This window comes from Ursus maritimus, unplaced genomic scaffold (assembly GCF_017311325.1).
Source record: "Ursus maritimus isolate PB19 unplaced genomic scaffold, ASM1731132v1 scaffold_14, whole genome shotgun sequence".
NCBI lineage: Eukaryota > Metazoa > Chordata > Mammalia > Carnivora > Ursidae > Ursus > Ursus maritimus.
The window spans coordinates 37,885,848-37,904,082 of NW_024423786.1; the positions used below are offsets into that span (position 1 = coordinate 37,885,848).

Below are 18,235 nucleotides of genomic sequence, written 5' to 3' on the forward strand. Positions count from 1 at the left end.
TGACCTCAGCATGGCCCTTATCTCTACAATTTCTGAAAGGACCAGAGAGGAGTGTAAAAAAATGGTGATCGCTGTGTGATGGGCCTGCAGCCAGAAGCGCCGTTCCTGGAGGAGCCTAAAGTTGATGCTGGACTCAGCGCAGAGGACCAGGGACACCTTACCCAACATGTGGAACTGTTGGAGAGGGTTATATAAAACAACAGCAACTAAATACTACGGTTCCCTAAATTCTAAGGCATGTGTCACACTGAATTACAATCACCACTGTTTCCTGTTCTATTTGCTCATTTTTAGTGGGCATCTCCTACTGGCAAGGTAATTAGCTCTAGCTTCTCCCGGCCTTCAAGGCCCTACTCAAGTTCGCTCCCCATGACTGTGAAGAATCTCATTTCTAACGATCCTGTAACCCACTTCCAGTTTTAGCCAAATACACCTGCCTGCAAGCCACTCTCCAGGCTACTCATCATTGCTTCTCTGCCTGTGCTCTGGCCACCGGACCTTCCTGCCTAGGGATGCACAGGCCTTCTTACTGGATCCGGACGGAAGTCCTTTCTTTCCAGGGACAAGACCCTGAAGCACTTGAGGCCTCCCTCTGGAACTTAGGAAACCGGGAGAAATCTTCTTCTTTCCTGACTATATCCTTTTCAGATGTTATTCCTGACCCCACCAGAGACGTGGCTTAGCAACTATGGCACAAGGGGATCAGGCAGGAGACACATGCATGCATATACCCTCCTGACTCAGAGTGGTGCTCAGTAAACGGTGTGACAGGCAGGCTGAAATGCTTTTCAATTTGTTCTATGAGAAAAGGCCTTGGGGAGACTGGGCGGCTCAGTTAGTTAACCGTCTGACTCTTGATTTCGGCTCAGGTCATGATCTCAGGGTCTTGAGACTGAGCCCCGCGTTGGGCTCTGCACTCAGTGGGGAGTCTGATTAAGATTCTCTCTTTCTCTCTCCCTCTGCCCAGCCCCCTCAAAAAAAGAGAACAGGCCTTAGAACAGGTTACACTGTAAATACAATGAAAGGATCCCCATCTGGCCTCTCAGAAAGCCAGATGAACACCCTCTGGACTCTCCACACTCTCCATTGGGAGCTCAAAGTGGGGCTGCTGTGCAGTTGCAGGGGGAAGAGCCTAGGCTGCGAGGCAGTTCTGCCAGTGAGTTCTGGAAGTCCCAGAGTTAGGTAGGTATTTCTGTGGTGTGACCTCACTTAGCTCTGGCTGTGGAGGTCTTCAGAAAGGCTCTGCTCATGGACAGTGACAGTGAGCTCAGGATGCTCATCAGAATTTGGAGGTCACCCTTGAGGCCTCAGAGCCGGTAGACAGGAGGCAAGGAGAGAGCAGAACAGCCTCAGACAGAAGAGGCATGATGGCACAAGGGGAATTTCTGCCTGCTTTCTCTCCTCCATATGTTACAAAGGAGTTGAGGGAAAGGAGTCAGGTGGGGGCACAGCACAGGCCCCACCACTCTGCTAAGATCTGGCAGGCACCAGCTCAGAGCCTTTTTCTGCCAGCTGTGCATTCCTGTCCAGTCTGTCCTCAGGGGGAGGCATGGCTGTCCCCCTTCCACTTACCTGTGTAGTTTTCAGCCTGCAAATGCATATCACAAAGCTTATGGATGTAGCGGATATACATCTCTTCTTTGTTAATCTCAGATTTGTAAAAATTCTGTAAGAGAGAAGGAAACACACATCAAGATGAGAGAGGCTTCCATCTGTAGTGGCCATACCTGAGCTCCAGGCAGCTGGCCAAAACCCTTGGTGCACTGCGCAGAAGAAGGGCAGGCCGTGGAGGCACCCAGCACCGGAAAGAGAAAGGACCAGCCAGAAGGCACACTGGCTCCCCACGTGTGGTGGAACCAGTGGCAGATCTGTGGCAGTCCTAAGTAGGGAGAAAGAGGAAGAGCACCAAGGCAGACTGGGAATTAGGGTTTGTCAGGGTTGACTGGACCTTGCCAAGAGGCCAGGGTGGAGTTCTGTAAGAGAGAAGCTCATGTTGTTCCTTTCCCGAGTGGGAATGTGACTGACAAGGTGCAGGTCTCCAAGATACCAGTGACAGAGCTGATATCCTGACTCAGACCTTTAGGCTTAGAGCCACTGTAGAAGGGCCAAGCCCACCGCAGTGTAGGACAGAAACCATTCCACTGGGCAGATAGGAGGAAGGGCCCATGTCCTCTCACCATCAGGTTAACAGTGCAGCCGATCTTCTTATTCTCTGTTTCCTCTCCTTTCATGCAGTCCCTGGATGGGAGAACACAAATGAATGTCCCATGGCATGAAGTGCTGCCTCTGGGATAACGCACAGAACACCAGGGTCACAGAGGCATTAGTATGACTAAACCTGAAATTAGGATGCTCTCCAGCAGAAAATGCTTCCACAGATGGGGACTGTACAGTGAGCTCCCTCTGAGCTTTGGACCCACTTCTAGGGTTCAAAGGTCTCTGTTCAACTGAACCCCTTGTTATGGTGGCAGAGTGTAGAGCTCAGATAGTACATTAGGGCATAAAGCGGCACCGACCAGTATCCTCAGCACAGAAGAGTGTATCAGTAGATAGAATGTTGAATCCCCAAGTCCTCAGAAGGAGAGGCACAGAGCTTTTCTGACAGGGAAAGTTCCCTTTGTAGGATAGTGTTCAACAGAAGCCAAGATGCTCTACTCTAGGGACCTAGCTTCAGGACCCTGTGGCTACAGCAACCATGGCATGGTTGTCATGTTAACTGCCTCACTGGCTTTTCTCCCTATGGTGTCCTTCCTGTGCACTAGTGAGAAGCACACGTTTGGTGTTTCTTTCTGACTTAGGGGTAGCTTCAGCCAGGGCTGGGCTGCATTCATGCCAAGCTGAGCAGGGCAGGGTTGGGTGTAGGAGGGGTTTCAGGGCTGGCCTGTGAGACACAGAACAATTGGAACACTGAGAATGGATCCTTCCCTAGGGAGAGAGGGATCAAAGCTAAGCTCCTCTGGAAGAACCAGAGGCTTGGCACAAGGAGACAGATGAGAAGGAGAACCAGATTGGCGAATCCTGCAGGAAGTCTCCTATACACACAGCCAGTCAGAGTCCCATCTGCCTGTGGGGCCTCCTTCTGCGGCACCCCATACTGCTCCGGTATACAGATACAGTTCCTCGTGTAGCCGTGGGTTAGGGAGAGGCTGCATAAGCAGGTTTGTGGAACGCTAAGATCAGGCGGAGAGAGTGTCTTGGCTTTGCTCCACCTCAGTAGGGAACATCACAGCTGGGAGTCAGGAACCCTAGTCCAAGTCACTGAACCTCCGGGTGATTGTTTGACAAACTCAGTTATCCCCACCTTCCCAGCTGCAATCCAGCTCCCAGAGAGATGACTTCTTTGAAAGAAAGGAATATTGAAAATCAATCTACACAACTCTCACGGTATTCCGCAAAGTCAAGTGGCCTTCCTTCTCTGGAAGGCTACTATCAGAGTTGGCAGCTTTGTGGGATTTGGAACCTAGGTCCTCCTGGTTGGCTTCCCTGTCACCCATAGACATTTGGTTCCTTTGTAGCCAGACATGGGGGACCTGAGCATGCCACTGCAGAACCTGTCTTTTGGTGCTATCAGGGACAGGAAACCACTGTGACTTTTCAAGAGGAGGGCCAGATGGTCAACTTGTTACAAGCAACACACAAAGTGGCAGGAGGCATCTGTCTCTCCAATAAGTTGGCCCCACAGAGGGCAGTGAGATCTCAACTAGCTACTTTGGCATTAAATGGTTTGTTTTTTTCTAGAAAGCATCTGAAACACTTACCAGGCATCACCTTCTGTTTGGCCATAACTAGAGTTTTACTGCCAAGTCAATTAAACAGAAAAACACTGGCCTCAACCCACTGATACCAGGGCCATTCCCTACAAACCTTTGTGCGCTATGACTGCCTCTCCCATGCACTGCTGACAACTAACTCTTCTCTTCTGTGTGGCTTTGTATCACTTCCGTGTGGCTACTCAACAGAGAGGACACCTTTTAAAGCCTCTGACTTGGGTGCAGCCATTGTTCTCCTGCACTCTTTCTCTGGAGGATGAATAGGGAAGACTCTCCTAAGAGGCTTCTGAAGCATCTGGCTGTGACCATTGTGCTGACCTAGACCAGGGCCAGGGCAGCTCTTACTGAGACTGGAGAGGCCTGAGAAAGGAAGGCTCCATAACCTCCAGCTTCTCTTACAGGTGGAGTGTTCTGCTTAAATCCCCAAGGGCTTGGCAACTCTAGCTCTGTCCCTGCATGTTCCAGGGCACTAAGAACCACTCCCCCCACCCCCAACCCCCAGGGGCTCTGCTTCCTCACCTGGGAAATACAGAAGCCACCAGTGAGCATCTTTATATCTGATATAGAGTATCATTCACACAAAAGTTGAAGACATTAACACAAATGTTGAAGAGGTACTCAGAGGAAGTTCATGCTGGTCTAAAACTGAGTCTCACACTCTAGGTTCAGGTCATTCTGGAGTATAACATATTAATTGTTTGTATAATCTGTGTGTGTGTGTGTGTGTGTGTGTGTGTGTGTGTGTGTATGTGTGTGTACATTTCAGTGCAGGGAGGTTACAGAATTCTGTCCACCCTTCTTCCCTGTCTGATGGCAGGTGCAGAGAAGGCTGGGGATGTGGCATGAGCAAAGGAGTCCACTATTCTAAAAGGGGTCCCCAAAAAGCCACTTGTGACCTCCTAAGGCTCAGGAAAAATGGGCTGAAACTCACACAAGCCCAACTGTGCTACAGGAAGAGGGTATGCTTAAGATGTGAGCCCATCTCTCAGGAATTCCATCTCCACGTCCGGCTAGTACACTGGACAGACTTGGCATATAACTGTCAACAACTATTTTCTTAGTAGGTTCTTGATGAACTAAACTGCACTGGGGTTGAAGAGACTTCCTTGGTTCCTACATGGTCTTCCAACCAATCAGTATGGACTACAGGACCATCAAGACTCCATGCAGGGGACCAGGGAGATAAGGACAAGGTCCCTGTCCTTAGGGATCCGCTCTCTTCAATTGAATGAGTCCGAAAGGTGACAAATGATCATCCAAGGTGACTATGATGTTTTGAAAGAAGTACGTGCAAAGATCCAGGTAAGCTCCTATCTAGGAAAGCCTCCTTGATGGGGCTTGGTAGGAAGGCCACCCTTGGGAGGATACAGCATGTAGAGAAGCCTGAAGGGAAAGATGTGAGTTGTAACAACATGAATGAGGGGATAGGACATGGCTCTTGAGTCAGATGTGGGTTCTGGTCCTAGCAATGGCATTTCTTACCAATGCTGTTTCTTCACTGATCAAAACAAGGATAACCCATCAGGGCTGCATATGGGATGAGAGACAATATTTGTAAAGCACAGAGCATGTGGTATATTTTTAGTAAATAAAAGCCGTCATAAACATTGCAGTGTTTCCTTTCGTGTTAACAAAGAGCAACACTAGGAGGTTAGGGTGTGCACATGGCTAGTGGGGACTGTCAGGGGACAGGGCTGGAGATGTGGGCAAAGGCCAGTTTTGAAGGGGCTTTGATGCCATGTGAAAGAGTATGAACTTTGTTTTTTAGGAATCATTCTTGAGACAAGAAATGGAAGAGAATGAGATTGGTTTTGGCCATGAGTTTGAGTTGTTTGTAAAAGGTAGGTACAAAAATCAAACAGGCAGCTAGAACTAGGCTAAGAAATTAATTTCAGCTCTTTCTGGCAGGCCACAGTGAATAGAGCTGACTTTTATTTTATTTTATTTTTTTAAAAGATTTTATTTATTTATTTGACAGAGACAGCCAGCGAGAGAGGGAACACAAGCAGGGGGAGTGGGAGAGGAAGAAGCAGGCTCCTAGCGGAGGAGCCTGATGTGGGGCTCGACCCCAGAACGCTGGGATCACGCCCTGAGCCAAAGGCAGACGCCTAACGACTGTGCCACCCAGGCTCCCCAGAGCTGACTTTTAGTAAACGTTTCAGTGCAGGGAGGTTATAGAATTTTGTCCACCCTTCTTCCCTGTCTGATGGCAGGTGCAGAGAAGGCTGGGGATGTGGCATGAGCAAAGGAGTCCACTATTCTAAAAGGGGTCCCCAAAAAGCCACTTGTGACCTCCTAAGGCTCAGGAAAAATGGGCTGAAACTCACACAAGCCCAACTGTGCTACAGGAAGAGGGTATGCTTAAGATGTGAGCCCATCTCTCAGGAATTCCATCTCCACGTCCGGCTAGTACACTGGACAGACTTGGCATAGCAGTGCCCTCTCTTCAGCGGCAGCTGGAGGCGGCCCAAACTCCCTCATTTCCTGATACATAGTTTGCAAGTGCTCTCCCTTGCCATTTGCACATCTTGTACCATAGAGGAGACAACTATTGCTTGGCCATGGGTTTCCTCTGTCATTCTTCCTCATTCCCTATCACCTTCCTCTAGGCCCCCAAAAGGTACCCTTAGCCACCCCAAGAACTCTGCTGAGAGAATAAGCCTGCAAAAGGGGTTTCACTGCCACTTCTGGAGTAATTCAAAAGCCATGATATGACAGAAGGCAAGACTTCATGAAAAAACTAATTTTACATGAACTCTCAGACTGAACACAACATAAAGATCTCTGAGCTCACAGTCTGCTTCCTCTAATCTATTCATGGACAGGACCAAGGGACAGAAATAAACAGACTTCAGGCAAAGAATAGAGGCATGGAAAAGTAGGGTCCCCAGTCCCTGGAAAAACCAACTGGAAATCCTACAAGGTCCCACTTCTGTACCACGTGACATTTCCCTGCCCATCTGCCATATGGCCCTCAGGAACATCTGCACAAAGGACCTACAGTTGTTTCCTGCATTGCTCTGTTGTGCCATTCCTCTGAGCCTTGACCCTTCTGGATGGAAAGCCAGATGGCTGCATGTCCCTGGGATGCCCCCTGGGGGCACATATTAGGGGTGATCCCAGGAAGCCCCGGCCCACCGTTGGGAGAAGGCTCTTTCCCTCTCTCTCCTTGGCCATCAGTAGATTCCTAATGACTGGTGATGGCACCCAAAACCAGAACAGTCCTCCCCCTGGGGCGCCTGGGTGGCTCAGTCGTTAAGCATCTGCCTTCAGGTCAGGGCGTGATCCCGGAGTCCTGGGATCGAGCCCCACGTCAGGCTCCTCCGCTGGGAGCCTGCTTCTTCCTCTCCCACTCCCCCTGCCTGTGTTCCCTCTCTCGCTGGCTGTCTCTCTCTCTGTCAAATAAATAAATAAAATCTTTATAAAAAAAAAGAACAGTCCTCCCCCTGAAGGCCACATGGTCTCAATTTTAAGGTCAGGGGATGTCCTTGCTGAGGAAAGTATCCTGATCAGAGAAGAGGTCAGGTAGGTAGGTGCCTGAAAATATACCTGTAGTCAAGAAGGCGTTCCATGAGGCGGGTGACTGAGGTCACAAAGGAAATGCCGGTTTCACGCCATGTTTCCTGTTCAACCTTCTCCAGCAGGCTATTGGTAGGAGGGTAGAGGAAACAAACACAATATACAATTCATGAGCCTTCCCTGGGCACCAGAGTGAGGTCCCAGAACCTGTGGGGCTTGTGATGGATCTGGAGACGGCAGACTTACCACACTGCAGTCTTACCTGGGGTAGGGCCCAAACAGCTGGGTTCTACTCCATGCAGCAGAAAGCAAAGACAAGGTGATTACTGAACTGGCAGGAACAGATGAGCATACTTTCCATTTTCCTGTGTAAGTTCCTAAGGATGCCAATGAACTGAGGAAGGGGTTTTAAAGCCCCGGCCCTTTTGGTGTATGCTATGAGGTTTGTTCTGAAACAGCAGCTGAGTGAGAGCCCACTGAGGATGGACCTGGCTTTGCAGTTGGCTGTCTACCTCTATCACTGCTCAAGAGGCATCCTCGGCAAACATACAAACCAACCTTTCCACGTAAACCAAGAAAAAGGTTCTGACTAGTCTTGAAGGTCCAGTATGAAGGGCAGTTAGTGAGTCCAGGAGCTAGACCTAGTCATCTCCACTGTCAGGGGATGCTTCCCTGTGAAATGGACCAGAGCTGAGAGCTAAATTCCCAGGTCCTTTTCTCATTTGCCAGTCCGGGCTCCTGGTACCTCAGGGCAGCCTCTGGCTTCTCTGCCTTCTCACAGATCTCTCCTAGGGTACGATGACCTGGACTCTGATTGCTCCAGTGATCAGCCCGGGTCCAAGTCTCACTGCTGATTCCTTTCCACACTGTCCCTTACTCCCTGAAAGTCATGAAAGTCACCTGGAATGGTAGGTTGAGCTAGAGGCCCGGTCTGGCTGCTGTTAATGCTGCCATGACAGTGATGGTCTTCTCCACACAGTGTGTGGGCTGAGCTGAGGTTTTTGGGAAAGTCTGTGAGGGTTTCCATTGTGACCCATGTTACTAGAGAGAGAAGGCAGCACCATTGCTTTGGCCTCTGAGCTGTGTGGATGAAGCCACTGTGTCAGTACTTCCTAAACTATTCTACAGAGCTCTGCTGTCCTGGAGGACTGAGGAAGGTATTCTGTGAGCAAACAAGCCTGGGAAATGTTGGTTACACTCCTGTTGGAGAGATTTCACAACTTTCTTTGTATTGTAGGCTTTGAGAAGTCCTACAGTACAGAGGCCTGTTCAATTTTAATTGAATCTTTTCTGAACTGATTAGCCCATGATCCACTTATTTTCTTCCCCAGTATCTTCCCCAAAACACAAATTGGGAAATGCTGCTCCATGGTTCTCAGCAGCTTTCAGCCCTCAGACATGATTTAGAAGAGTTTATGAAACACTACTTGGTCAGGTAGTTAGTAACTGCAAGTTATTTGTGTGCTTTTTCCTTTGCAGTAAAATCATCCGTTAGTGACTTACGAAGAGATTTCTCTGCATTATTTCCACAATTAGAAACATTTTCAGCGAAAAGAACAGTACTAAAGTATGGATTCATTTTCACAAATCGTAATTATTTAAATTTCAAATAAATTCACATTTTATTGTGTGACTCATCAAGGAACAAAGTGGGCAGGATATAGCAGAAAGATTACCCCCTCCTGAAATTGGAAGATCTGGGTCTTCCCCCCACAGACCTGTTTCTCACTGGTCATTCAACTGAGGGCATGCTAACACTTCCCTGAGCTCAATTTTATCACCTCTATTCATCAGGATAATTTCTGCCCTGCCCACTTCACAGGTGTGTTGTGAGGATTAAGTAAGAAATATCAACACATTTTGTATACTGTAAAGTTCTAAGTAAATGTACAGTATTATTACTGGAAAAATACAGTACAGGCTTGTCTTCAAAATGGCACTAAAACAAAGAAAAATATTAAAGCTGGAAGTAATGAGTAAGATGGGAAGAGACTCCGAGTTAAGAGTCTTAAGATTTTGTTTTTTAGGAAGATAAAGTGTCCAACATCACTATTTGTCTAGGAGGACCATGGCTCCCCTGAGTCCCTCCTTTGGACTTAGCCCTGTGGCAAGTCCTGTAAGGTCTCTTGGCCTCCATCAGTTTAAGACAGAAGCTATGAATGGTGGACCTAGGAGAACCCCCGACATCATTCAGTACAACCACCCTGTTTCACAAGCAGGGAAACTGGCCTGGAGAGTGGGTACAACTTGTTAAAGTCACAATACCCATGGTAGTGTTTTTTCCAAGCTGATTGTACCATCTTACAAACCAGGGATTTAATTTAACTTTTATCCTCTTAGGAATGCCAACATTGAGCCCTTGCTGGGTCCCCATGGGCTGTTTGCCCAACTGGATAGAGTGCATGCTCTGAAGACATATGATGACCCTTTTCCTACCAGCAAATCTAAGAGCTCAGAGTTAACCGCCTGTCTCTACCTCTTTAGTCAACTATGGCAATCCCTGAGAGAGCTTGCTGCCATAATGCCATCTTCCTGTTGACTAGGACAACCCAGGTCTCTCCTGATACCCACCCTCTGAAGCCTGCCCAGCGCGGGTTGCACCCCTTCATCAGCCCACTTCACCCCCTCCCTGAGGTGCCAGGGGTTGAAACAGCTTACAGCAGTCCGAAAAGCTCCCTGTAGCTCTCGTCACCTTTCCCTTCGGATACCATGCTGTCCAGCTTGTCAATCAGCTCGGCCTCCACCTAGAAGGAAGCAGAGACTTCGTAAACCTGAGCTGACCTGAGAGGAAGGATGGGAAATCCAGCTCCTGCCACAGGTGAGGATGTTGGGAAACTGCTTCCTGATTTTTTAACTTGTACCAAATAAATCCTAGGGAAGGCAGGATCTCATCTGTGGCACCAAGAAACCACCCTGCCTCCCTCGATTAGGAAGGCCTCCCAGTCCAGTGGTTTAAATAAAAGTTGGAACTTACACACCTCAGATACTCTTTTCCCAGTCTAGGGGCAAAAGGCAAGGATTCCCTGGAAAGAAAAGTATTTTGGATCCAAAAGAGGCCTTTGTCAATTTTTTTTCTATGCTTAAGTAGCCCTTTATTTATTTTTTCTGATGTAAAGTTCAATGATTCATTAGTTGTGTATAACACCCAGTGCACCATGCAATACGTGCCCTCCTTACTACCCATCACCAGTCTATCCCATTCCCCCACCCCCTCCCTTCTGAAGCCCTCAGTTTGTTTCTCAGAGTCCATAGTCTCTCATGCTCTCTCATTCCCCCTTCTTCTTTTTTTTTAATGATTTTTTATTATATTATGTTAGTCACCATACAGTACATCCCCGGTTTCTGATATAAAGTTCGACGATTCATTAGTTGCGTATAACACCCAGTGCACCATGCAATACGTGCCCTCCTTACTACCCATCACCAGTCTATCCCATTCCCCCCCCCCTCCCCTCTGAGGCCCTCAGTTTGTTTCTCATACTCCATAGTCTCTCATGTTTCATTCCCCCTTCTGATTACCCCCCCTTTCTTTATCCCTTTCTTCCCCTACTGATCTTCCTAGTTCTTATGTTCCATAGATGAGAGAAATCATATGATAATTGTCTTTCTCTGCTTGATTTATTTCACTTAGCATTATCTCCTCCAGTGCCGTCCATGTCGCAGCAAATAGTTAAAATGTCCATGCTACCCAGAGCAATCTACACTTTCAATGGTATCCTGATCAAAATACTGATGACATTTTTCAAAGAACTGGAACAAATAGTCGTTAAATTTGTATGGAACCAGAAAAGGCCCCGAATCACCAAGGAACTGTTGAAAAGGAAAAACAAAGCTGGGGGCATCACATGACACGGATTCGAGCTGTACTACAAAGCTGAGATCACAAAGACAGCATGGTACTGGCACAAAAACAGACACAGAGACCAATGGAACAGAATAGAGAACCCAGAAATGGACCCTCGGCTCTTTGGGCAACTAATCTTTGATAAAGCAGGAAAAAACATCCAGTGGAAAAAAGACAGTCTCTTCAATAAATGGTGCTGGGAAAATTGGACAACTACATGCAAAAGAGTGAAACTTGACCACTCTCTCACACCATACACGAAGATAAACTCCAAATGGATGAAAGACCTCAATGTGAGACAGGAATCCATCAAAATCCTAGAGGAGAGCATAGGCAGCAACCTCTACGACATCAGCCAAAGCAATCTTTTTCATGACACATCTCCAAAGGCAAGAGAAACAAAAGATAAAATGAACTTGTGGGACTTCATCAAGATAAAAAGCTTCTGCACAGCCAAGGAAACAGTCAAAAAAACTAAGAGGCAGCCCACGGAATGGGAGAAGATATTTGCAAATGATGCTACAGATAAAAGACTGGTACCCAAGATCTACAAAGAGCTTCTCAAACTCAATACACAAGAAACAAATAAATCATAAAATGGGCAGAAGATATGAACAGACACTTTTCCAATGATGACATACAAATGGCTAACAGACACATGAAAAAATGTTCAACATCATTAGCCATCAGGGAAATTCAAATCAAAACCACGCTAAGATATCACCTTACGCCAGTTAGAATGGCAAAAATTGACAAGGCAAGAAACAACAATTGCTGGAGAGGATGTGGAGAAAGGGGATCCCTTCTACATTGTTGGTGGGAATGCAAGTTGGTACAGCCACTCTGGAAAACAGTGTGGAGGTCCCTTAAAAAGTTAAAAAATTGAGCTACCCTATGACCTGGCCATTGCACTACTGGGTATTTACCCCAAAGATACAGACGTAGTGAAGAGAAGGGCCATATGCACCCCAATGTTCATAGCAGCATTGTCCACAATAGCTAAATCGTGGAAGGAACTGAGATGCCCTTCAACAGGTGACTGAATTAAGAAGTTGTGGTCCATATATACAATGGAATATTACTCAGCTATCAGAAAGAACGAGTTCTCAACATTTGCTGTGACATGGAAGGCACTGGAGGAGATAATGCTAAGTGAAATAAATTTTTTTTTCTTAAAAATTGTTCATTCGAAAGACATTGTGTGAGTAAAATACATTTGGTTAGAACTTTACCCTCTAGTCAGCCAGTCACAAAGGAAGCCTGCTGCAGGGCTAGTCCTCACGGAAATGGCTGACATGATTCTGATTTGAGCAAGTTATGAGTCTTTCCTTCAGAGATTCTCCTTCAGGATAAAATGCTCCACTATTTGTCCCCGTAGGACTTAAGCCCTTGGGGCTGCTGCCTCTGCCACTGCCACTGCCTCATCACTGAGGCCCTTGCATTTGTTACTGGATTCCTAAACTGTAAGGAGCAAGACTGTACCTGTTCCCACCACCCCACTGATGTGCAAGGCATTCAGCAGTGCTCAGCCACGTTTCTAATAAGCCTCCCTGGATTTACTCTGAGGTGAGAAATTAGCTGTAAGTGATGTGAGATAAAAATCTTTTAAACCCCTAATTAGCCTTTAAAATGTGGTCTTGTAAAAAAAAATGTGGTATTGTGGTATTATATATAGAGATACTTCATATAAACAAAAATGGCATGGCTGCTTTTAATGATGAGCTATAACAGAAGCATTTTCTCACTTCACATAGAGCCAAAGAGTCTTAAGGCAATGAAGTAATAAAAAAATAATTGAATTAGGAAATTCATCGAAGGCAATTATGGCTTCTGAAATCCCTTCAGCAGAAAATGAGAATGGATGAATAAATACGGTCCTGTTTATAGTGGTCTGCTACGTGGCCAGGATGGAGACTGTCATACATTTATGTCTGGCCTGATGAGTCAGCTGCTTGAATATGCATTTCAAGAGAAAAGAGGAAATCTGAGACCAGGGGTCCTTAGGGATTGATGCCATCTGTCTTTCTCTGTGTGGAGAAGAGGCTTCAGCAGGGACATTCCTGGGGTCACGTAAAGTCAGGGAGAGTCAAGCCCAGAGGCCAAGGTCTCTCATTCTCAGTTCAAATCTTGTCTTGTCTTACTGAGACAATCAGCTGCCCACAAGCCTCTCAGGGAAGAAGGGTCTGTTTATAACAGGAGATCTCTCTTCACACATGCAGGTACAGGTAGATTGTATTTTCCAGAACAGGGCAAAGGTGGGTAGGGTACCTGGAGCAGCAGAGTATAACAGTGCACACATGGGTGCAGCAGTTCCCTGGAGTTCTCAAAATGGGTCCCTGGGCCAGCAGTATCAGTTATCACGGATGTCATTAGAAATGCAAATTCTCAGGGTTCCTGGGTGGCTCAGTTGGTTACACATCCAACTCTTGTTTTCGGCTCAGGTCACGATCTCAGGGTCGTGAGATTGAGCCCTGCTGAGCGTGAAGCCTGCTTAAGATTCTCTCCCTCCCTCTCCCTTTGCCCCTCCCCCACTTGCATGCGTTTGTGCTTTCTCTCTCAAATAAATAAATAAATCTTAAGAAAACAGATGCAAATTCTCAGGCTCCCAGTGGATCAGAACTTTGGGAAGGAGAGAGGCAATCTGTTTCAAACAAGTCCTCCGGGTAGTTCTGATACCTATTCAAGTGTTAGAGCTTCTGTGTTAGGCAAAGGAGCTGGTGATGGAAGGCTATGGGGACATTACTTCATCACCCTCTGCAGTGCTGATAAAGGAAGAAGTTATTAGGAGAAACTGAGAAATCCAAAATACAGAATGCTGAAGATCAATGTATGCAAAACCAATGCCTTTAAGTCAAATGAAATGCTAAGTTCTTCAAATATATCGTGTCATAATTGGTAATACAATTTCAGGCTTGCAGTTACTTTTATTCTATGGAACCAATATTCCTGAAGTGACAAGTGACACCTTGTTACTCATTCGTTCAACAAACATCTGTTCTGTGACAACACCTGCCTACTTCAGAACAAGATATTCACCTCTTTCAGCCTACGTTTCCTCGCTTATGAAGCAGTAACAGAGGTTAACAGTCCTCTTTGGTGTCCCTGTGCCCTAGCTCTTGGAAGTGCTCCATGAATGTTAGTTTTGATTTTTATCTCCATGAATCTAGCATGTCTCAGGTACCACATTGGGTTCTAAGGAATAAAAGCACAAGAAACAGCCCTGGTCCCCAGTAGCTAGCTCATTGACAGAGGAGGGAGGGACAACAGCTCACTCAGCTCAGCACGCTCAGTGCTTGGGACAGGGCACACAGAGAGGGTGGCCTGCAGTCTGAGAAATCAGTGGACAGCAGTGTTTTGAGAAGTGCTGTTGTAAAAACTTAAGGAAAGCTTTTGCTCTTTGATCCAGCAATTACAGGTGAGAAGTTTACCTAAGCAAATAATTAGGGATGGATATTTTTTTTGCAATATTAACAACAAAAATCTGGAATGAACCTAAGTTTCTACAACTAGGAGCCTGAATAAAAACATAGTGGTCTAAGCCACTCAATGGAATACTCTGTGGCCTCTAAACTGACAATGCAGTACCAAGGAGCATTAACTGACAGGAAGAGACAGTGATGACAGGGTGCTACTAAAAAGGGGAGATTAAAAGTCAATACACACAATGGTCCCCCAAACCCCAATATACACAATGACTCAATTTTTTAACTTAAAAACCTCGATGTATGGAAAAAAATTCTAAAAAAGACATACCCTGCCTCCCACCCAAGTTACTAGTATAGCAGGATTACAGATTAAATTTTTTCATGATAGTTTATTACAATATTAATTTTTCTACATTAAATAACTACTGTTTTTATAATTAGAAGAAATATTTTTAGTAGGTGGGAAGAAGTAGGGGAGTGATTAACAGAGCCAAAGCTGTGGAAAGCACAACTGGAATCAAGAAAAAAAAGTCATTGAATTTTGGTGATTAGAAGGTTATGGGTGGGGGCGCCTGGATGGCAGAGTCGTTAAGCGTCTGCCTTTGGCCCAGGGCGTGATCCCAGTGTTCTGGGATCGAGCCCCACATCAGGCTCCTCTGCTAGGAGCCTGCTTCTTCCTCTCCCACTCCCCCTGCTTGTGTTCCCTCTCTCGCTGGCTGTCTCTGTCAAATAAATAAATAAAAAATCTTAAAAAAAAAAAAGGTTATGGGTGATCTTGAAGAGAGCAGCTTCAACAGAAGTGGGTATGCAATACACACTAGACTGGATGGGTAGGAGGGTGGGAACGGAAAGGGGGGATGCAAAAAGTAGACCACTCTTTTAAAATATTTGATAGGGAAGCAGCAGCAAGATTTTTCTAACCGGGGTTAACAAGGTTTACATGACTTGCTAGATATCAATTATTCACAACAGTCTTTTATGGGGGAGGGGCAGAGAGAGAAAGGGAGAAAGAAATCTTGTTTTTTTTTTTAAAGATTTTATTTATTTATTTGAGAGAGAGAGAGAGAGGAGGGAGAGAGGGAGGGAGAGTACTAGCAGGAGAAGGGGCAGAGGGAGAGGGAGAAGCAGACTACCTGCTGAGCAGGAAGCCCGATGTGGGGCTTGATCCCAGGACCCTGAGATCATGACCTGAGCTAAAGGCAGCTGCTTAACCAGCTGAGCCACCCAGGCACCCCTGGAGAGAGAGAATCTTAAGCAGGCTCCACACCCAGCACATAGCCCGACATGGGGCTCCATCTCACAATCTCATGACCTGAGCTGAAATCAACAGTCAGACTCTTAACTGACTGAACCACTCAGGTGCCCCATGACAGTCTTAATGAGGGAAAGAACACAACTTGACAGCTGAGTCTTAAAGTGTGAGACAAATGAGTTCCAAGTTAGTCTTCCACAAAGGTAACCTTCTTTATTGGGTAGTAGCAATGGGGGAATGCAGCCTAGCCCCTCTTTTAACAGACTCCGATGACTCATGGTGCAGTTCTTCAATGCCATCTACTTCTTGGTAACTAGGTTCTCTCATCAGGCTGTTGTGAATTTTTCACAATTAGAAGGCTGTGACAACAGAAAAGCAACAATTCTTTTCTGTTTAAAGTTATTATTTCCCAAAGAAATAAAGGCATTAGAGCTGCACACTCCAAAAATGGATTCTTATGTTAAATGCTATTTACCCATGATAAAGAGCATCTATAAAAAACCTAGAGCTAGCGTTATACTTAACTGTGAAACACCAAATGCTCTCCCTGAAGACTAAGAGGAAAGCAAGGATGTCTACTCTCATCACTTCTATTTAACACCAGACCAGAGGTCCCAGTCAGTGTGATGAGGTAAGAAAAAAAAAAAAAGGAGCTTCTGGGTGGCACGTTTGGTTAAATGTCTGACTCTTGATTTCGGCTCAGGTCATGATCTCAGGGTTGTGAGACTGAGCCTTGCGTTGGGCTCTGCACTGGGTGTGGAGCCTGCTTAAGATTCTCTCTCCCTCTCCCTCTGTCCCCCTCTACTTGCACCTGCACACATTCTCTCTCTAAACAAAAAGAAAAGGAAAGGAAAGGAAAGGAAAGGAAAGGAAAGGAAAGGAAAGGAAAGGAAAGGAGGAATATACAGATTAGAGAGGAAAAAATAAAACTGTCTCTGTTTGAAGGTGATAGGATTATCTAAATAGAAAATCCCAAGGAATCTCCAAAAACCTTCTGGAACTAATGAGTGAGTTTAGTAAGGGTGCAGGAAATAATATTAGTATACAAAACAATTGTATTTCTATGTACTAGCAACAAACAACTGAAAAATAAAATTTAAAAATAAAAATAATTTATAATAGCACCAAAAAATAGGAAATACTTACATATAAATCTAACAACATGTACAAGATCTGTGTGCAGAAATAGTGAAAGAAATAAAAGAATATCTAAAAAAATGGAGAGACACATTGCCTTCATGGACTAGAAGTATTAAGGATTACTAAGATATCAATTCTTTCCAATGTGACCTCTAGAATACAATGTAATCTCAATCAAAATCCCAGCAGGAATTTCTGCAGATACTGACATGCTAATTCTGAGATTTAACAGAAAAAGGAACTAGAATGGCTAAGACAATATTGGAAAAAAAAAAAAGAACAAATTTGGAGATTGGCACCACTTGCTTTTAAGGCTAACTATAAAACTACCATATCAAGACAGTGTGGTGATGGTAAAAGATAAGACATAGATGGAAAGACTAGTGAGTCCAGAAAGAGAACCTAACACATACGGTGAACTGAATTTTGACAAAGAATAGTATTTTTTTCAATAAAAGGTGTTGGACAACCATGTGGGAAAAAGAAAAAAAAAGAGTCTGGACCCATACTTCACATCTTTATACAAATGTTACCCCAAAATAGGTAAGAGATCTAAATATAAAATTATAAAATCTCTAGAAGAAACACAGGAGAAAAAATTTGGTCCTGGGTTAGGCAGAGTTCTCAGATATGATCCCCAAAGCATGATCTATGGAAACTGGACTCCACAAGAATTAAACATTTTTGTTCTGTGAAAGACACTGTTTGTGGTAAATGAGAAGACAAGCTAAGGACTGGAAGGAAATGTTTGTAAATCATATTCAACAAAGGACTGACATCCAGAATACATAAAGAACCTTCAAAACTCAACAGTAAGAAAACATAACCCAATTAAAAAATGGACACAAGTTTTGCATAATCATTTCACCAAAGAAGATATCACAATGGTAAACACACTAAAAGATGCTCAACATTAGTCATTAAAGAAATGGAAATTAAAACTACCATGATAGGGGCGCCTGGGTGGCACAGCAGTTAAGCGTCTGCCTTCGGCTCAGGGCGTGATCCCGGCATTATGGGATCGAGCCCCACGTCAGGCTCCTCCACTATGAGCCTGCTTCTTCCTCTCTCACTCCCCCTGCTTGTGTTCCCTCTCTCGCTGGCTGTCTCTATCTCTGTCAAATAAATAAATAAAATCTTAAAAAAAAAACAAACTACCATGATATACAACTCTATCTATCAGAATGGCTAAAATAGGGGCACCTGGTGGCTCAGTTGGTTAAGTGTCTAACTCTTGGTTTCAGCTCGGGTCATGATCTCAGGGTCCTGGGATTGAGCCCTATGT

At 45.4% G+C, this 18,235-nt stretch overlaps 1 protein-coding gene across 1 annotated transcript in view; it reads right to left on the reverse strand.

The window, feature by feature from the left end:
* DOCK3 (dedicator of cytokinesis 3) overlaps window positions 1-18,235 on the reverse strand; it is a gene marked incomplete at its 5' end in the record, with an annotated part of 534,371 nt that overhangs the window by 31,673 nt on the left and 484,463 nt on the right. Inside the window, 5 exons of the mRNA XM_040628234.1 lie at window positions 1,573-1,666; window positions 2,178-2,238; window positions 7,320-7,415; window positions 7,552-7,578; window positions 9,948-10,033. Coding sequence (XP_040484168.1) covers window positions 1,573-1,666; window positions 2,178-2,238; window positions 7,320-7,415; window positions 7,552-7,578; window positions 9,948-10,033 — 364 coding nt within the window. The remainder of the gene's footprint in view (window positions 1-1,572; window positions 1,667-2,177; window positions 2,239-7,319; window positions 7,416-7,551; window positions 7,579-9,947; window positions 10,034-18,235) is intronic.